The sequence below is a fragment of the Notolepis coatsorum genome (assembly GCF_963971535.1).
Source record: "Notolepis coatsorum genome assembly, chromosome: 3".
Lineage (NCBI taxonomy): Eukaryota > Metazoa > Chordata > Actinopteri > Aulopiformes > Paralepididae > Notolepis > Notolepis coatsorum.
The window spans coordinates 154,941,480-154,962,981 of record NC_140167.1 but is presented as its reverse complement, the minus strand read 5'-3'; the positions used below and the strand labels follow the sequence as shown (position 1 = coordinate 154,962,981).

Genomic DNA, 21,502 nt, shown 5'->3' with positions numbered 1-21,502 from the left:
ACCACGTTGAGAGGCTCCAGTTTTTCGTCACCAGCTCTCCTCTTGTCCCTGTGGTCCTGGGCAGGCCCTGGCTCGCGCTGCACGAGCCCCACATCGCCTGGTCCTCCGGTACCATCAAGGGGTGGAGCCCCTCCTGTCGTGCTCGTTGTCTTCGGGTGCCGTCCAGCCCCCTCACCGGGTCCCAGTCCCCGTCTCCGGCCTCCCTCGCCGGTCCTCTGTCCACGTCTCCGGTCCCCCTCTCCGAGCCTCTGTCTTTGTCCCCCTCTCCAGTGCCCCTGATCGCCGGCTTCCTTGGGTCCCGTCCGGGCAGGCCGGGGCCGAGTGGGTTGCCGGGTGGCTCCCGTGGAGGGGGGGTACTGTAAGGTTTGGTTCTTTCCCCACCACGGGCTTCTTGAAGTACTGTGATGATTGGTCCGCTGCTCTCCCACTCGCTTTGTTCCTTTAAGCCTACTCGCTCTGTTTCCATTTGTTTTCTGTTAATCAATTCATTCCCCTATTCACACGCTTCTTCCCAGAGACGTCGTTGATTGGTTCTCCCCCGTCCACACGCTTATCAATCACATCCCTCAGCTGTCACTGCTTGTCAATTAAGCATTCCCGTATTATTTATACCCCGTTTCCCCATTCAAGTTTTGTTGGATCGTTTTGATATTTCAGTTGCATTCGCCGTTCCTGCTGCCTGCTGTTGTTTCCCTGTGCTTTGCCTCCAGGATATTCAAGAAGCATTCCTCTTGGACACCCTTTCCCCGAGGCGACGCGCTCGCTCCATTCTGTTCCAACACTCTTTACGCACAACGCCTGGGTGAGTTTTTTATGACTGTCTTTGATCCAATTCCGTTTTTCGTGTGTTTATATAACACTGAAGATTTCCAGCTTTTTATCAGACAGTCACTCACCCAGCGTTTAGCCTTTTTTTGGATTGTTTCATTGGGATAATATTTTGGCCTAACATCTCCCACTGTGTGTTTACACACCGAAGATATTATCACATTGGATTTGTATTTTGGGACTTCGCTCACAGTGTTTATTTTGCACCGAAGATATCTATCACTTGGGATTGTGTTTGGAACGTTACTCACAGTGTGTATTACACCGAAGATTCAGTCACTTGGATAACTCTGTTTTCGGGTACAAGTCACCTCTCCTGTTCACCTGCTCCGTTCCACCTGCACTCTGAGTTAACTCGCTCCCTCTCTCTCTCTCGGTCCCGCAACCACCTCGGAGATTCTGCCGAGAGAAGTCTGCAGAGCGGCTCTGACGTCAGCGTCTGCTTCCCCTGACTACCATCCCGGGAGAAGCTGCAGAGCAGCAACATTCATCCTTGCTTGTATTCCAGTCTTTGTTTGAACTCTTCCAAGTCTGTGCTGTTTATTTAGTCTTAATAAACAAGCCCTTGTTTTTGGCAACTCTGAATCCTACTCTCTTGTGTCGTTGCGTTTGGGGTCGGTGTCAAACCATAACATTCTTCTTCCCAGAATATCTTAACAGGGGGGCATTCCCAATACATATGCATAAATGTACCTATATCACCTCTTAGACACAAGGAGCATAGAGAATCTTATTTAAGCCCCATTCGGTTCAATCGTATAGGTGTCAGGTAAGTCCTATGAATATAATTAAGATTAATCTGTTGATGGTCCGGGTTGCGTGACGCTAGTCGAACGTTTACCCAGACTTCTTGCCAATCAAAATCGACTTTCAAGTCTGGTATATCCCTCCTCCAAACTGAGTCTAGGGGAAGACGTTAGTAAGTGATGATAAAAGTCAGATACGAAGCCTCTCGATGTCTCCCTTTCATAGAAGAATTTGTGATATCTGTGGTGCTCAAGTGGTATCTTTAATGGGACTCCATGGGCCTTCAAAGTTGCTAATAACTGTATATAGAAATAATAAGTGGAGCTGGTGAGGTTAAATTTTTTCTGAATTTCATGATAGCTACAGAAACCCCGTTTGTTGAATATATCTCCCAATGTATGTATGTCTTGCTTTTCCCATTTGGGATATCTGATAGGTCGTTGTGCAATAAGGAGTGCATTGTTATTAAATATGGGAGAATGGCTATGCCATTTGTGTTGGTTAGTAAATTTTTTCTGTGTGTCACGCCATATCCGAATCACATGTGTTATAAGAGGGCCAAATTTCAAGTCGCATTGCTTAATTGATAATTTGATGTATACTATATCCTGCAATCTATGTGGTGACACTATGTTTTCTTCTAATGTTCTCCAGGATACAGATGCTTGAGGATCAAATCAGGTGCTCAGTGGTCTTAAATAGAACGCTTTAAAATAGTGGTAGAAGTCTGGAAATGCTAAACCTCCGTCGGCTTTGTTTCTCTGTGCAGTGGATCTTTTTATTCGTGGAGGTTTGTTATTCCAAATAAATTTATATGCGGTGGAGTGTAATTTTTTCCAGTAATCAGCAGGAGGGGGTAACGGTAACATTGAGCTAAAGAAGTTGATTCTAGGTAAAACATCCATCTTATCTATTGATACTCTTTAGTTTTTAAGTTTTGACCACCTGTCAAAGTAATTTGTGATCCTATCTAGAAGTCTTGTATAATTATACTTCACTGTTTGGCTTATAGTAGGTGTAACTGAGGGGTACAATTCCCTGACTGTATTGATAAGTATGGTATCATTAAACCACTACCGCTTTATGTACTTTAATTACTGGCCATACAGTACACGATATATGAATATGATGAACACTTCCCACAATGAAATCGGTTCCAAACAAAGGTATAATCAAGTATTTAATGGAGCAAAAGGTACATAGGATACTTTACATTATTCTTTGAATGCACTTGTAAGGCAAAGGAATATGCGTAGGCAAATCAATAATGAATGTCCATTCTCTGGTTACGCAGGAGGTAATTATACAACCTGAATCTTAGGGAATTATATCTATGGTACACTAGTAATATAGCGGGAGATACTGGAAGGGGTTCCCCCTGGTTGTAAGCCAGCGGGGGGGTAGAAGATCTGTCGGTAGTAGGACGTCTGGTCAACGATGACTAAGGAGACTTCAGGTACAGAAGCCGGTGCAATAGCCTCTTGATCCACAGACGAATACAGCTGTTCTCCTGTAGACTGTAGCTCCACAGTGAAGAAAGCTAGTCGGCCTCAGGCTCTCTGAGGCGCCGACTCGACTTGACTCCTCGCGGGGTAAATCCAACACGTGCAGGCGTCGGCGATTATCCGCTCCATAAATCACAGGACAAAAGCAAATATATTCCAGCCGCAAAGGGCTATGTAGTCGTCGGGTAGATTAATCCAGTGTACATGTCCATACGGTTCTCGTCTAGGTCTCCTCGGGTGAAAGCGCCATGTGGTCAGCCCAGCCTGGATAAGAACTCTAGCTAATACGAGGAAGCGTTGGAGATGCTGGTCACTGTAGAACTTTAACCGCACGATACACTATACACAAATAGACTATTAATGACTTAATAGAAATATGTCGCACTCGACGGTATAGCGCCAAACTCTGACAATTCAGGGAACAACGGTTGTTACCGCTGTGCGTCCTTCTGGGCTTCCTGTTCGCAGGAATGCTCCCTAAACTTGACGCTCAAGAAGGTAAGTTAAATTGAACTGAGGACAGTGTGGTGTCGTTTTAAGCTGTGTCTGTATGACCAGTCCGCTAGCTTTCAACCATGCTCACTTGTTTCTTTTAGCTGACATTTGAGATGCATTCATCGTATTGCTACCTGGAAGGCCTCAGCTAAGTCTGTGCCCTTCCAGATATGCAAAGATAAGTGGGATTTAATATTCACTGGTGGTATCAGTTCAACAAATTTGTAAATGTTTAATGACGTGATCTGTCATTTTGAGCATTGTCGTTGAGTTGGCATTGTATCACTGCTGTCGGGCAAAAATGTTGTATCTCCAATTTTGGTGATTTTCACATTTTTACTTGAATTGAAAGTGAATGTGGTTTTTCTACGTTGTGAGCAAGTTGAATGAATCTAAAGACCATGAACCCCTTTCAGAACCCAATGTATAATTTCAAAGACACGTGGATGTCAATCTAAAAATGTGATTGTTTTTGAAAATCTCCTGAAAAGGCAACCCTTTTGGAGATACAAGGTTTTCACCCAACAGCAGTATCATGTTAATACTTTTTTTTTTTCACAAAATATTGGGGTATGAAGACAAAAGAGTGTTTCCATGTACAATACATAAAATGGCTTCTGACAATCAGTCGAGTTGTCAACTAAAATCTCAGGATGCAATTGCGCACCAAGTCCAGTGGGATGTTTTCGATCCTTGGCTTTATTTATGAAAAGGCAAAAAGAGCAGAGCGATGCTGTCAGCATGCATTACCTACCGATTGTAGTGGAGTTTTGCAGCTGTGCTAGTGTTGCACTGAAACAAGGTTTTATTCATACCACTGGATTTGGGCACTGTAGCTGCTCTGTGAGAAAGTCCTCAAAACATCGGGTTTTCTCTTTTGAAGATTGCGCACAAGGACTGGCTGCCGATATATACTTTCTAGTGGATTCGTCCTGGAGCATGGGACAGCAGAACTTTGAGCATGTCAGACAATTTCTGTACAGCGTGATAAAAGCGCTGCCCGGGGGTGGAGGGGACACATTCAAGTTTGCCCTCGTGCAGTACAGCGGCTCGCCTAGAACCGAATTCCTGCTAAACACCTACCCGTCCGCGCTGGGAGTCCTGGCACACATCCAGGCCATGACCTACCGTGGGGGTGGCACCCGGACAGGCCTGGGCCTGGAGTTCCTAACCCGGGCCCACTTGAACATGGCATCAGGCAGCCGCACCGGTGAGGGAGTGACCCAGCTGTTGGTGGTGCTCACGGACGGGCGCTCTCAGGACGACGTGGCCGCGCCGGCCCAGGTGCTGCGTCTGGCGGGCGTGGAGATGTTCGCGGTGGGCGTTCAGGATGCGGTGGACTGGGAGCTCAGGGAGATGGCTAGCACACCCTACGACACTCACGTGTTCAGCGTAGACTCTTTCCCAGCCTTGCGGGACATGATCCAAGATTTAGTAGTGGGGCTTTGCAGCGCCGTGACGCGGGCAGGGGACACCCCTGTGGCACGGGAGTCCAGACAAGTGGCTGGAGGTGGGACAGGTAACAAAACGGGGACCTATGTGTCACTACCATACTAATGTGTCCACTTGAAGAAGCACATATGGACAAGAAGCGAGTATTAACACAATTAAGGGTGTTTTAACCACCATAACTCTTCCTCCACCAGCAGCATTAACATCACCTGTTGTTGTTTTCTCTCACCACATTTAATACACCCATAACCTTTTTAGAATCCCAACCAGATTTGCATGTGATTCATACTCCTACTGTACCTTTGGATGAGAGTGTGTGATGATAATGATGGCTGCAACAATATGCCTGTGCAAAGCCAGATTAACAGAAAATTACACTGAGCATGAATCGAGAACAAGCGGTGTAAGCGATGAAACAGTGTTTCTTAATACAATTATTACTGGATTACTGTTTTGATCTGCAAGTAAATATGTTGTAGGGACAAGTAGAGCAAATTGTAATATTTTTAAAGGACATTTTCACCACTTTTATTTTCTATATCTGCAGGATATTGATCCGATCCTCTTCACACACACACACACACACACACACACACACACACACACACACACACACACACACACACACACACACACACACACACACACACACACACACACACACACACACACACACACACAGACACACCATCTATAAGCAAAGGAACATTAATCCTCAAATCCTCAACAACAAAAAAAAGCATCCTATCATTTCGAAGAGAAGATAAAATGTCTGTAACATTAGTGATGCTTTATCCTCCAAAGAAGAACCCACAAAAATCAACAAGCTTTTAACAATGGCTAACCACCCACCACTGCTTGTATTAATTTGCACGCGGTCTCAATGCTCTATTCTGGGGCCAAACAGGCCATACTTCACCGCACGTTGTATCGTGGGTGAGGCTTCAACTTATTGGTAACATACTAAGGCTAAGAAGGCTAAGAGGGTAAGGGGCTTCTATATTCACCTGCGCCGTATTTATACGCACGGTGAACAAACTAGTTCCAATCTCATTTCTGTCGCGTATCCCTGGGCAAGGCCGGGCATGTCCAGACACGTCTTGACGGTGACTTTGAACCTGACTCCGGAGGCCGGTCCCTGGCGCCGGTGGACCGCTGTCCAATAGGAGAATGAACTATTATGGTCTGGGCTAAAGGGATATTCCGTGTATATGTACAAGGAATATACAGGGGATATCAAACGATATACAAATACTATGCAATATATATCAATAAATAAATATATATATTCGGTTTAATCTGATCCTTTGTAACAGCCGCCCCCTAATTAGTCCCACCTAATTAGCTAAGCAGAGACAGATTAACCGCACTGTCCACTACTCAATGTCTGTTGTGAGGGGTCTGTCAGTTCACAAAGTCATGGGGTCATGGTCGTCATCGATAGTATCGGGGAGCCTTGGCAGTTCTATTAGCCTTGCCACGGGTCGGGTGTAGATCCGCCCTTGGACGAGCACTTCGGCTGCTCGGACCTTTCCGTCGGCACCGGTGATCACTTTGCTTACGCGGCCAGCCGGCCACATAGCTCGGGGTAGTGACTGGTCGATAATCATGACGACTGTTCCTTCTGTCAAATTGTCTCTCTCTTTCACCCATTTCTGGCGGGTCTGTAGAGACGGTAGGTAGTGGAGTAGGAAGCTGTTCCAAAACTTGTCAGCCAATACTTGACTGTACCTCCACATTCTTCGGCCGTTTGCTTCTTCAGGCCTGTACATTGTCTGTGGTAGCGCGGGGTCCAGCCGCCCCATCAAGAGTGTGTTGGGGGTGACTGGGTCGACATCTGCTACATCACTTGAGACGTAACCGAGGGGCTTTGAGTTCAATACTCCCTCGATCTCCGTGAGGACTGTCATTAGGACTTCTTCCGCCACGGTCTGGGCCCCAAGCACGGCGTACAGGGCTGTCTTTATTGAACGTACTTCTCGTTCCCAAGTTCCACCGAAGTGAGGTGCGTTCGGGGGATTAAACTGGAAGTCAATCTGGGATGGAGCGAGGTGGGTCTTAAGTTCTGGGCCCATAGCTTGGAAGCTCTCTCTCAGCTCTCTTTCTCCACCTTTGAAGTTTGTCCCGTGATCAGACAACAATATAGACGGTTTACCTTTCCGCGATGTGAATCTTCGGAAGGCCATAAGGAATGAGTCTGTGCTCATGGTTGGAAGGAGTTCTATATGCATCGCTCGGGTGGTCATGCATTTGAATACAATACCCCACCGCTTCTCGGTTCCTCTTCCTTTCTTTATATACAGCGGGCCGAAACAGTCCATACCGGTGGAGTGAAAAGGCTTGTCGCCGAGTCGGAGGCGACAGGGAGGTAGGTCAGCCATCCGGGGTATACTGGGCTGCGCTCGCCACTTACGACAGTCTAGACAGGTTCGCTGGAAGCGCTGCACTGCTTCTCTCCCTTGCAGTATCCAATAACGACGTCTGATCTCCGCGAAGACTCTCTCTGCCCCGGCGTGATGCACATCCTCGTCGTATTTCTTTATGATCAGCTCTGTGACCTTGTGTTGGCTGTTTAAGACTATCGGGTACTTGACGTCATCCGGTAAGTCTGGAGCTCTCCGCAGACGACCACCCACTCTGATGAGACCATGGGCGTCGCTCTCGGGGGCTAGGTGGAGCAGTCTGCTGTCTGATGGGACGGGCTTTAGACAGTCTAGCTCATCGGGGAACGAGTCTCTCTGGGCTCGTTGTAGTAGAAGAAGTTCCGCTTCTTCGTAGTCAGCTGCAGTAATGTCAGTAGTGAGCTGAACCTCTGGGTGGTGCCACAGGAATGTCTTTAGCTGCGCACTCTCTAGGGTGAGGCAATCGTCTATGTCGGGGTCTGTGGAGACGAGTGTGTTCAATCCACAGAACATAGATTTCTTGTTTTCTGCCTCCTCTTTACTCGCTTCCCGTGGGGTGGGTGTAGGCCACTCTTCTTCCGGGAGCTTGAGGAACTCTGGCCCGTCACTGTATAGGTTGTGACGGGTGAGGTCATCCAGGGACATTCCCCGGGTGATGACGTCAGCTGGGTTGTGTTTTGTGTCCACATACCTCCAGCTTGCTACTTCTGTTAAATCTTGAATCTCTGTGACTCTGACTCCCACGAAGACCTTGTATCTGCACGAATCAGACCGGATCCATGTGAGTACTGTCGTGGAGTCTGACCACAAGATTGTTCTTTGCACCGGAATGGTGAGTTCACGTTGGATTAACGTGGCGAGTTGCGCTCCTGCTAGGGCTGCCAGAGCTCTAGACGCGGGATAGATTGTTGCTTTCGTGGGGCTATTCTTGAGCGGGCCAGGATGAAAGCAGTATGTATTTCTCCTCCCTCCTCTCGGGCACGCAAGTAGGCCACCGAACCGTAGGCTACTTCGGAGGCGTCTCTGAAGACGTGCAGGTCCATCTGGCACGTCTCCGGCCTCACTGTGGGTGGGAAGTAGCTGCGGCGTATGTTGACACCTGGGAGTGAGCTGAGTTCCGTCTCCCACTCTCTCCATGTGGATGCAAGGTGTTCGGGTATGGGGTCGTCCCAGCCCTGGTCCTTGTCCCATAACGCTCTTACAATCATCTTTGCCCTGGTGGTGTAAGGTAGAATACATCCCAACGGGTCATATTGTCTGGCGAGTGTTCTGTATACACTCCGTCTGGTGGTCGGTAGTGCAGTCGACCTCCCCTGCTCCTTGGTCAGGGGTGTGTGTTTATAATGGAGCGAGTCTGTTTTGAAGCGCCAGACTAGTCCTAATGTCATTTCTTGGGCTTCTCCTGGGATGGTCGCCATCCAGGTCTCGCTGCTTGCTGCCTTGTCCTCGGGGGAGAGGCTGCGCAATACTTGCGGGTCGCTGCTGGCCCACTGCCTGAGATCAAAGCCGCCTTTGATCAGGGAGGCGCGGAGCTTGAGTAGAAGGGCCTCGGCTTCTTCTGGCGTCGAGACGCTTTGCAGACAGTTGTCCACGTAGAAACTATTTCCTACACTTTGTCGGACCTCTTCATCAGCTGCTGGGTCCTCTGCGACGTGTTTTTGCAGTGCAAACGTAGCACAGCATGGGCTGCATGTGGTTCCGAAAGGGAGGACTTCCCATTGATAGATGGCTGGTTGCTCATCCCCGATCCTCTCTCTCCATAGGAACCGCAGCAGGGGCTTGTCCTCTGGGGAGAGGCTGCGCAATACTGGGGGGTCGTTGCTGGCCTGCTGCCGGAGATCAAAGCCATCTTTGATCAGAGAGGCGCGGAGCAGCGCACGACGTCGCCAGTCAATTTTCTTTATGTGTCCCGCTGTGATTAGCTTGTTAATCTCAGCGCGGTACACCGTCTCTTGAGCGGGGTCTCTAGCTAGGCGCCGCTCTGTGTTCAATAGATACCGCTCCGTCGCTTCTTTTGGGGCGTGGAAGGTGGGCATACCCTCCGTTGACTTTGACTCTCTTTGTCCCTTGCTCGAGGAGTGCTATGGCGTAAATGTCTTCCTTGGAACGAATGTCTTTCTTTTCGTTCTTAAAGGGCATTGTCTCTAGTGTCCATAGCCTCTCGACATGCTGTAGGAGGGTGGTGTCTTCTTCTGTCACTCTGGAGTGGAGGCAGTTAGTGGCTGCTGTTCGGTTAAGAGACTTAGCGAGGGGGCCTTGTAATGTCCATCCTAGGCGGGTCTCGACTGCTGCAGGACAGCCTCTGGGCCCTGTGTGGACCCGGTCTATCGGGACTATGAGGTCTGCATGGTCGGAGCCTATCAGCAGGGTCGGGGTGGCACCGTCCATGAGCGGGATAGGTAGCCGACGCAGGTGCACATATTTATCCATCAGCTTGGCGATGGGGTAGGTGTACTGCGACAGGCCTATTTCTTGGCTGGTGAAAGCATTAGTAATCCTATACCGTCTCTCTGGCTGCCCGCTTGCTGCGATAGTGAAGGAGACATTCTCGCCCTTTATCGTCTTTAGATCTCTTCTTATTGTCCGAATCGTCATCTGGTTTTCGCTCCCCCGCAGCCCCAGCTGGGCCGCAGCGGATGCGAGGAGAAGGGTCTTCTCTGACCCGTCGTCAAGGACGGCGTAAGTGTCCATGACCTTGTCTTGGTAACTCAGTGTTACGCGGACCACCTTTAAGAGCACTCGGGCGCCCCCGCTGCTGGCGGGGTCAATGTACATAACACTTGCCTTTGTGCTGCTTGAGGGTGCAGGCTTTCTTCTGTTACTGTCGTGTAGGACATCTAGGTGGGCTCCGTCACACCGACTACACCTCTTCTTTAAGCGGCAGTCGGCTGCCATGTGACTGCGCGCACATCGGTAACAGCGTCGGTTGGACTTTATCCATTGACCCACCTCGTCGGCGGTCATCTTCTTGAACGTGTCACATTGTGACAGCCAGTGTTCCTTTTCGCAGTACGGGCACACCATCTTCCACTTCTCTTTCATCGAGGGGGTACTGTGGTTCTTGCTGCTCTGTACTGATTCTGATTGGTGCATGACGGTCACCAATCTTCGGCCATCGTTTGCTCTCCTAGGTCCCTCTCTGGAGCTTGGGGTGCTCCGCATGAACGTATCCAACCGTAGGCTGTTGACTTCTCTCGCCAGGAAGTCGGCTAGGTCTAGGAGGGATGGCTCGGGACCGTTAGGATCACGGTGGTCTCTTTGCCGCCTGAAGCGCTCTTGTCGGGCGGGCGGAAGCTTCTCTAAAATCCTCTCGACATTAGAGTTTGCGTACAGTTCGTGCATACCCTTTTCTCTTTGCGCCCCCAGCATCCCTACCAGGGATTGTACCTTGATAGACAGGTCATCTAGTGAGCGATTGTCTGTGGCTGGGGGTAGGCGGTCAATATGCCTTATCTCTTGTATTACGTAATCCCATATGCGTCCATATCTTTGGTCGAGTGCTGCTAGAGCCGCTGTGTATGGGGTAGTAGAGGTGGCATAGGCCAGCGCTATATTGTGCGCTCGGGGCACCTTGAGGTGCTTCAGTAGGATAGCATACTTGTACGGTTCGTCAGTTACATCGGACATCATTGTCTCTAAGCACATTCGTAGCTCTGTGTACTGTGCTCTGTTCTCGTGGGTGAAGTCCGGAAACGTCGGTGTGCCAATGTATGATGCCATGGATGGCTGGCACATCGGTGAGCGTTGGAAGAGAGGCCTCCTAGGCGAGTCTCCTCTTACGCCTCTTGGTGGGCTGGTACCTGCTGGGTACCATGGCCCGCGTATCCAGGTGCTATTCCTCGGGGCTGGTCGTGCGTCAAGCTCACCCGTGAATTGAGTCGGGGGTCTGTAGCGCAGAGCCGCGGGGGTAGAGCCTGGGCTGTACTGGACCTCCTGGTCCTGTGGAGTTCTGTGCTGCTGTCGGGCTTGACTCTCCTCCTCTCCCTCTTCTTCTTGCTCTGGCAGGTCCTCTAGATCCTGTAGTCGTCTATTTAGCCTCTCCGCGGTGTAGACCGTTTCTTCCTTGTAGCTGGTCCTCGCGTGGACCGGTCGGGGAAGGAGTTCGGAGGGGGGTATAGGCTCTCTCTGGTGGTCGGGCTCAGGGTCGCTTGATCGGGTAGGGGAGGGTGCCCTTGACCCGTGTCTTGACGAGGCCCTGGAACCCCGTGCGGAGGGAGGGGGTGTCGCCCTGGCGATCAGCTGCTCCATTATCTGCGCTTGTAATCGGTCGCGCTCGGCTTCGCGCTTGGTGAGAGCGATGTCGCGCTCTGCTTCTCTTTGGGCACCGGCAGCGGCGCGCTGGGCTTCGGCGGCGGCGCGCTCTGCTTCTCTTTGGGCACCGGCAGCGGCGCGCTGGGCTTCGGCGGCGGCGCGCTCTGCTTCGGCCCGGTCTCTTACCATATTCTCTTCCGTCTGAAGGCGTCTAATCTCTAGACGTATACGATCTTCGTCGCTCCGTTGCTGCGCTTGAAGGCGTTCTCCTTCCATGGAAGAATGTTCGCGCTCGCTAAGCATCTGTGCTTGGAGTCGATCGCGCTCTGTAGAGGCTGCTAGGCTGGCGAGGAATGCCTGTGCCAGCATCTTGTCCGCCCCGCTGGGGGAAGACGCTGGTTGAGGTGATCCGCTCCTGGCAGTACTCGATGGAGATCTGTTCTCCTGTGGCGAGTCCTGGAGATCCATCTCCGGGGTGCTCTCCTCTTCTTGTAGCGGGTAGAGTTCCATCCCTGGAGAGCTGTCTTTATCCTGGAGCTCTCCGGGGACTACTTCTTCGGTCTTGGCGGGGGGTAAAGTCGTGTCAGGTCCCTCCTGGTCCCTACCGTGAGCTTGGTCAGTTACGTTAGAACCCACTAGGGCCTCTATTGGCGGGGTAGCCTGGGCGATAGGGTCGGACATAATTTTACTATCTACTTTTTCCGCGTTTACCGTCTGTAGAAGGCTAGGTAGTATACTGGCAACGTAATCCTCTAAGTACTGAGGTGTCTGCCGTCTACGCTGCGGGCAATCTACTTTAGGAGAACCGTTTTGTGGAGTGTTCATCATAGGCCATGTCAATATTAATACCGCTATATTAATATTACACTAGTTACCATCCGGCTCGAAGGACCAATTGTAACTGAGGGGTACAATTCCCTGACTGTATTGATAAGTATGGTATCATTAAACCACTACCGCTTTATGTTCATTTAATTACTGGCCATACAGTACTCGATATATGAATATGATGAACACTTCCCACAATGAAATCGGTTCCAAACAAAGGTATAATCAAGTATTTAATGGAGCAAAAGGTACATAGGATACTTTACATTATTCTTTGAATGCACTTGTAAGGCAAAGGAATATGCGTAGGCAAATCAATAATGAATGTCCATTCTCTGGTTACGCAGGAGGTAATTATACAACCTGAATCTTAGGGAATTATATCTATGGTACACTAGTAATATAGCGGGAGATACTGGAAGGGGTTCCCCCTGGTTGTAAGCCAGCGGGGGGGTAGAAGATCTGTCGGTAGTAGGACGTCTGGTCAACGATGACTAAGGAGACTTCAGGTACAGAAGCCGGTGCAATAGCCTCTTGATCCACAGACGAATACAGCTGTTCTCCTGTAGACTGTAGCTCCACAGTGAAGAAAGCTAGTCGGCCTCAGGCTCTCTGAGGCGCCGACTCGACTTGACTCCTCGCGGGGTAAATCCAACACGTGCAGGCGTCGGCGATTATCCGCTCCATAAATCACAGGACCAAAGCAAATATATTCCAGCCGCAAAGGGCTATGTAGTCGTCGGGTAGATTAATCCAGTGTACATGTCCATACGGTTCTCGTCTAGGTCTCCTCGGGTGAAAGCGCCATGTGGTCAGCCCAGCCTGGATAAGAACTCTAGCTAATACGAGGAAGCGTTGGAGATGCTGGTCACTGTAGAACTTTAACCGCACGATACACTATACACAAATAGACTATTAATGACTTAATAGAAATATGTCGCACTCGACGGTATAGCGCCAAACTCTGACAATTCAGTTATTAATTCGCACGCGGTCTCAATGCTCTATTCTGGGGCCAAACAGGCCATACTTCACCGCACGTTGTATCGTGGGTGAGGCTTCAACTTATTGGTAACATACTAAGGCTAAGAAGGCTAAGAGGGTAAGGGGCTTCTATATTCACCTGCGCCGTATTTATACGCACGGTGAACAAACTAGTTCCAATCTCATTTCTGTCGCGTATCCCTGGGCAAGGCCGGGCATGTCCAGACACGTCTTGACGGTGACTTTGAACCTGACTCCGGAGGCCGGTCCCTGGCGCCGGTGGACCGCTGTCCAATAGGAGAATGAACTATTATGGTCTGGGCTAAAGGGATATTCCGTGTATATGTACAAGGAATATACAGGGGATATCAAACGATATACAAATACTATGCAATATATATCAATAAATAAATATATATATTCGGTTTAATCTGATCCTTTGTAACAGTAGGGAATATTTCAACTCCAAGACATCTAAAATCTTCTACCATTGGTATATTTCCTGGAAGGAATGTTGCCTTCGCAGAGACATTAAGTGGGAGGAAGGCCGATTTTGGCCAATAGGCCTGATATTCTATAATTATATTTCAAATTGCATGTGTCCGGATGGCAGAATTCAGTACTGTATCTACAAAACCTTCTGTTTAATCATCTTCCCTTTATTCATTTGCTTAGATTTTTCAGGTCTGGTCAATTTTAGCATGGTGTTATTCACAGTTGTAACTGAGGGGTACAATTCCCTGACTGTATTGAGAGTATGGTATCATTAAACCACTACTTAGTTATGTACTTTAATTACTGGCCATACAGTACACGGTATATCTGGTGAACACCCACACAAGAATACGGCTTAACAAAGAAAGTTATATTTAGAAGTATTTATTATCAGAGCAGCAACAATAGGTTACAATATTGAGAATTATGAATTGCGCTTATATGGCGAAGAACACTTAAGTAGGTCAAGAGCGTAAGTCCATGAGCATATTAAGATGGGTATAATTGACACCACCTGTAGCATAAGAATTACATAAGGCACACTCGTAGTCAGCTGGAGATACTAAGGGGGTTCCCTCCGGTTGTAAGCCAGCAGGGGAGAGGAATGGTCGGGAGCAAAGTCTGGATCAACGAGGAATAAAGAGACTCCAGATACAGGAGACAGTGCAATAATCCCTTGGTCCGCAGACAAAGCAACAGCTATACTCCGGTATGCAAAACAGCATGGATGAAAGCTAGCCAGCCTCTGTGGGTCCTAGAGGCGGGCTCGACGGTGCTCCTCACAGGGTAGATCCCACACAGCAGTGGGGTAGACGGTTCTCTGCTCCAGCAGCCACAGTACCAAAGCAATATAATCCAGCCGGAAAAGGCTCTGCATTCGTCGGTGTAGGTTCTCCGGTGTACATATCCAACGGTTCTCGTCTAGGACTCCTCGAATGGCGGCACGAGTTTAGGCCGCCCAGCCTGGATAAGTGCACTAGCTCGGTACGACGAACCGGTGGTAATGCTGGTCACTGTAGAACGGTAGCCGCACGATACACTATAAATAATAGACTATTACTTTACAATAGAATAAGTCGAACTCGACGATACAGCGTTAAACTCTGACACTTTAGCTATCAATTCGCACGCGGTTCTCAAGGCTCTATTTAGGGGCAAAAAGGGCCCACTTCACGGCACGTTGTATCGTGGTGAAGGCTTCAACGTTTTGGTCTAAGTCACTGCTGTATCCACCTGCGACGTATTTATACGTAAGGTGAATAATCTAGTGCCAACCTCAGTTCTGTCTCGTATTACTGCGCAAACCTGGACATGTTGAGACATGTCTTAGCGGTAGCTTTGAACTTGCCATTGGGGGTATGGCCGTTGGCGCCTAGGGGTCGCTGTCCAATAGGAGAACGAATATTATTGTCTGGCCTGTACCTAGGTAAAGGGATATTCCGTGTATATGTACAAAGAATATACAAGGGATATCAGACGATATACAAATATTATACAATATATCTCAAGTAATAAATATATATATTCGGTTTAATCTGACCCTTTGTAACAGCCGCCTCCTAATTAGTCCGCACCTAATTAGATAAGCAGAGACAGATTAACCGTCTTGTCCACTACTCAATGTCCGTTGTGAGGAGTAGGGCAATTCACAAAGTCAGTGGGTCATGGTCGTCAGCAAGGGAATCAGGTAGCCTTGGCAACTCTATCAGCCTCGCCACGGGTCGGGTGTATGTCCGTCCCTGGACGAGCACTTCTGCCGCTCTGACCTTTCCGTCGGTGCCAGTGATCACTTTGCTTACGCGGCCGGCCGGCCACATAGCTCGGGGTAGTGACTGGTCTATAATCATGACGACTGTGCCCTCCGTCAAATTGTCTCTTTCTTTTACCCATTTCTGGCGGGTCTGTAGAGACGGTAGATAGTGGAGGAGGAAACTGTTCCAAAACTTGTCAGCCAATACTTGACTGTACCTCCACATTCTTCGGCCGTTCGCTTCCTCAGGTCTGTACACTGTCTGTGGGAGCGCGGGGTCCAGCCGCACCATCAAGAGAGTGTTGGGGGTGACTGGGTCGACATCTGCTACATCACTTGAGACGTAACCGAGGGGCTTTGAGTTCAATACTCCCTCGATCTCTGTGAGGACTGTCGTGAGGACTTCTTCCGCCACGGTCTGGGCCCCAAGCACGGCGTACAGGGCTGTCTTAATTGAACGTACTTCTCGTTCCCAGGTTCCCCCGAAGTGAGGGGCGTTCGGGGGGTTAAACTGGAAATCAATCTGAGAGGGAGCGAGGTGGGTCTTAAGTTCTGGGCCCATAGCTTGGAAGCTCTCTCTCTCAGCTCTCTTTCTCCGCCTTTGAAGTTTGTCCCGTGATCAGACAATAATATAGACGGTTTTCCTTTCCGCGCTGTGAATCTCCGGAAGGCCATAAGGAATGAGTCCGTACTCATGGTTGGAAGGAGTTCTATGTGTATCGCTCGGGTGGTCATGCATTTGAATACAATACCCCACCTCTTCTCCGTCCCTCTTCCTTTCTTCACATACAGCGGGCCGAAGCAGTCCATACCGGTGGAGTGAAAGGGCTTGTCGCCGAGTCGGAGGCGACAGGGGGGTAGGTCAGCCATCCTGGGTATACTGGGCTGTGCTCGCCACTTGCGACAGTCTAGACATGTCCGCTGGAAGCGTCGTACTGCTTCTCTTCCTTGCAGTATCCAATAGCGACGCCTGATCTCAGCGAAGACTCTCTCTGCCCCAGTGTGGTGCACGTCCTCGTCGTATTTCTTTATGATGAGCTCTGTGACCTTGTGTCGGCTGTTGAGAACTATAGGGAACTTGACGTCATCCGTTAAGTCCGGGGCCCTTCTCAGACGACCACCCACTCTGATGAGATCATGGGCGTCGCGCTCAGGGGCCAAGTGGAGCAGTCTGCTGTCTGACGGGACTGGCTTTGATCCCTGCAGACAGTCTAGCTCGTCGGGGAACGAGTCTCTTTGGGCTCGCTGTAGCAGAAGGAGTTCTGCTTCTTCGTAATTAGCTGCATTAATGTCAGTAGTGGAGGGAACCTCAGGGTGGTGCCACAGGAATGTCTTTAACTGCGCACTCTCAAGGGTGGGGCAGTCGTCTATGTTGGGGTCTGTGGGGACCGGTGTGTGCGTCAACCCACAGAACATAGATTTCTTCATCTCTGCCTCCTCTTGACTAGCCTCCCGTGGGGTGGGTTTAGGCCACTCTTCTTCCGGGAGCTTGAGGAACTCGGGACCGTCACTATAGATATTGTGACGTGTGAGGTCATCCAGGGACATTCCCCGTGTGATGACGTCTGCTGGGTTCTGTTTTGTGTCCACGTACCTCCAGCATGCTGATTCTGTTAACTCTTGGATCTCTGTGATTCTGACTCCCACGAAGACCTTGTATCTACACGAATCGGACTGGATCCATGTGAGTACGGTCATGGAGTCTGACCACAGGATTGTTCTTTGCACCGGGATGGTGAGTTCACGTTGGATTAACTAGGGCTGCGCAGAGCTCTAGACGCGGGATCGATTGTTGCTTGCGGGGGGCTATCCTTGAACGAGCCAGGATGAAGGCGGTATGTATTTCTCCTCCCTCCTCTCGGGCCCGCAAGTAGGCCACCGAACCGTAGGCTACTTCGGAGGCGTCGCTGAAGACGTGCAGGTCCATCTGACACGTCTCCAGCCGCACTGTGGGTGGGAAGTAGCTGCGGCGTATGTTGACACCTGGGAGCGAGTTGAGTTCTGTTTCCCACTCTCTCCATGTGGAAGCAAGGTGTTCGGGTATGGGGTCGTCCCAGCCCTGGTCCTTGTCCCACAGCTCTCGCACAATCATTTTTGCCCTGGTGGTGTAAGGTAGAATACATCCCAACGGGTCATATTGTCTGGCGAGTGTTCTGTATACACTCCGTCTGGTGGTCGGTAGTGAAATCGACCTTCCCTGCTCCTTGGTCAGGGGTGTGTGTCTATAATGGAGCGAGTCTGTTTTGAAGTGCCAGACTAGTCCTAATGTCATTTCTTGGGCTTCACCTGGGATGGTCGCCATCCAGGTCTCGCTGCTTGCTGCCTTGTTCTCTGGGGAGAGGCTGCGCAGTACTTGAGGGTCGCTGCTGGCCCACTGCCGGAGATCAAAGCCACCTTTGATCAGGGAGGCGCGGAGCTTGAGTAGGAGGGCCTCGGCCTCTTCTGGCGTCGAGACGCTTTGCAGACAGTTGTCCATGTAGAAACTCTTCTCTACACTTTGTCAGACCTCCTCGTCAGCTGCTGGGTCCTCTGCGACATGTTTTTGCAGTGCGAACGTATCACAGCATGGGCTGCATGTGGTTCCGAAAGGGAGGACTTCCCATTGATAGATGGATGGTTGCTCATCCCTGATCCTCTCTCTCCATAAGAACCGCAGCAGGGGCTTGTCCTCTTCCACTAGTCGCACCTGCAGGAACATCCCTTTGATGTCGCCGCTGATGGCCACCTTGTTCTGGCGGAAACGTAGCAACACGCCTAGTAGAGAGGGGCCGAGTGTTGGACCGGGCAAGAGTTCTTTATTCAGATTTTGTAATCCGATCTGGTAGCTGCAGTTAAACACAATACGATCCTTGCCGTTGTGGTGGACCTTGTGGTGGGGCACGTACCATGATTCGGTCGTCTGATCGGCCTCTTTAATGTCAATTTTCTTTATGTGTCCCGCTGTGATTAGCTTGTCAATCTCAGCGCGGTACACAGTGGCTTGAGCGGGGTCTCTGGCTAGGCGCCGCTCGGTGTTCAGTAGATATCGCTCCGTCGCTTCTTTTGAGGCGTGGAAGGTGGGCATACCCTCTCGCCTCAAGAGTGGAGTTGCGTATCTCATCACTCCATTGACCTCGACTCTCATTGTCCTCTGCTCGAGGAGGGCTATGGCATAAATGTCTTCCTTGGAACGAATGTGTTTCTTTTCGTTATTAAAAAGGGCATTGTCTCTAGTGTCCATAGCCTCTCGACGTGCTGTAAGAGGGTGGTGTCTTCTTCTGTCACTCTGGAGTGGAGGCAGCGAGTGGCTGCTGGTCGGTTGGGAGACCAAGAGAGGGGGCCTTGTAGTGTCCATCCTAGGCGGGTCTCGACTGCTGCTGGACAGCCTCTGGGCCCAATGTGGACCCGGTCCGTTGGGACGATGAGGTGTGCGTGGTCGGATCCTATGAGCAGGGTCGGGGTGGCGCCGTCGATGAGCGGTATAGGTAGTTGACGCAGGTGCACGTATTTTTCCATCAGCTTGGAGATGGGGTAGGTGTACCGCGACAGGCCTATGTCTTGGCTGGTGAAAGCGTTAATGATCCTATACCGCCTCTCTGGCTGCCCACTTGCTGCGATAGTGAAGGAGACGTTCTCACCCTTTATTGTCTTCAGGTCTCTTCTTATAGTACGAATTGTCATCGTTTCTTCGCTCCCCCGCAGACCCAGCTGGGCTGCAGCGGATGCGAGGAGGAGAGTCTTTTCTGACCCGTCGTCAAGGACGGCGTAAGTGTCCATGACCTTGTCCTCGTAGCTTAATGTCACTCGGACCACTTTCAAGAGCACTCGGGAGCTCCCGCTGCTGGCGGGGTCAATATACATGACGCTTACTCTGGTGCTGCTTGGGGGTGCGAGTTTCTTCCTGTTGCTGTCATGCAAGACGTCCAAGTGGGCGCCGTCACACCGGCTGCACCTCTTCTTCAAGCGGCACTCGGCTGCCATATGGCTGTGCGCACAGCGGTAACAGCGGCAGTTGGACTTTATCCATTGACTCACCTCGTCGGCGGTCATCTTCTTGAAAGTGTCACATTGTGACAGCCAATGTTCTTTCTCGCAGTACTGGCATACAATCTTCCACTTCTCTTTTGTCGAGGGGGTGTTGTGGTTCTTGTTCCGCGGTACTGATTCGGCTTGGTGCATGACGGTCACCAGCCTGCGGTTATCGTTGGATCTCCGAGGTCCATCTCTGGGGCTTGGTCCACTCCGCACGAACGTATCCAGTCATAGGCTGCTGACTTCTCTCGCGAGGAAGTCGGCCAGGTCTAGGAGGGATGGCTCGGGACCGTCGGGATCACGGTGGTCTCTTTGCCGCCTGAAGCGCTCTTGTCGGGCTGCAGGGAGCTTCTCTAATATCCTTTCTACATTAGAGTTAGCGTACAGTTCGTTTCTACCCTTTTCCTTTTGGGCCCCCAGCATCCCTACCAGGGATTGTACCTTGATAGAGAGGTCATCCAATGAGCGATTGTCTGTGGCTGGGGGGAGACGGTCAATATTCCTTATCTCTTGTATCACGTAGTCCCATATGCGTCCATAACGCTGGTCGAGGGCTACTAGAGCCGCGGTGTATGGGGTACTTGAGTTGGAATATGCCAGCGCTATATTATGCGCTCTGGGCACCTTCAGGTGCTTGAGGAGGATAGCATATTTGTACGACTCATCAGGGACATCGGACATCGTAGTCTCTAAGCACATCTGTAATTCCGTGTACTGTGCTCTGTCCTCGTGCGTAAAATCCGGGAACGTCGGTGTGCCAAGGTACGATGCCATGGATGGCTGGCACATCGGTGAGCGTTGGGGGAGAGGCCTCCTGGGCGAGTCTCCCCGTACGTGTCGTCGTGGGCTGGTACTTGGTGGGTACCAAAGCCCGGGTACCCAGGTGCTGTTCCTCGGGGCTGGCTGTGCGTCAAACTCACCCCTGAGTTGAGTCGGGGGTCTGTAGCGCAGGGCCTCGGGGGTAAAGTCTGGGCTGTACTGGACCTCCTGGTCCTGTGGAGTACGATGCTGCTGGTGGGCTTGACCTTCCTCCTCTTCCTCTTCCTCTGCTAGGTCTTCTAGATCTTGAAGTCGTCTATTCAGTCTCTCGGCGGCATAGGCCGGTTCCTCCCGGTTGCTGGGTCTCGCATGGACCGGTCGGGGAGGGGGTTCGGAGATGTGGATAGGCTCTTTCTGTTGGCCGGGCTCCGGGTCGCTTGGTCGGGTAGGGGAAGGTGCCCTAGACCCTTGTCTTGATGATGCCCTGGAGCTCCGTGCGGAGAGAGGGGGTGTCGCCCTGGCAATCAATTGCTCCATTATCTGCGCTTGTAGTCGGTCACGCTCTGCTTCGCGCTTGATGTGAGCGAGGTCGTGCTCTGCTTCGCGCTGGGCTTGGGCTGCGTCGCGCTGTGCATTGGCGGCGTCGCGCTGTGCATCGGCGCCGGCGAGCTGGGCATCGGCGCGGTCTCTTTCAATATTCTCTTCCGTCTGGAGGCGTCTGGTCTCCAGGCGTATGCGGTCGTCTTCACTCCTTTGCTGCGCCTGGAAGCGCTCTCGCTGGGTCGCAGAGTGTTCGCGTTCACTAAGGGCTTGCGCTTGGAGTTGCGCGTGAAGGCGCTCTCTTTGGTCTGCAGATTGTTCGCGCTCACTTAGCTGTTGCGCCCGGAGGCGCTCTTGTTCCATGGAAGAATGTTCGCGCTCGCTAAGCGTCTGTGCTTGGAGTCGATCGCGTTCAGTGGAGGCTGCCAGGGTGGCGATGAATGCCTGCACCAGCA

At 50.8% G+C, this 21,502-nt stretch overlaps 1 protein-coding gene across 1 annotated transcript in view; it reads left to right on the top strand.

Moving 5' to 3' along the window:
• Positions 1-3,505: 3,505 nt before the first annotated feature.
• Positions 3,506-21,502, top strand: part of LOC311226030 (collagen alpha-3(VI) chain-like) — a gene marked incomplete at its 3' end in the record, with an annotated part of 40,855 nt that continues 22,858 nt past the window's right edge. Inside the window, exons 1-2 of the mRNA XM_084311410.1 lie at positions 3,506-3,578; positions 4,459-5,094. Coding sequence (XP_084167536.1) covers positions 3,551-3,578; positions 4,459-5,094 — 664 coding nt within the window. The 5' untranslated portion in view covers positions 3,506-3,550. The remainder of the gene's footprint in view (positions 3,579-4,458; positions 5,095-21,502) is intronic.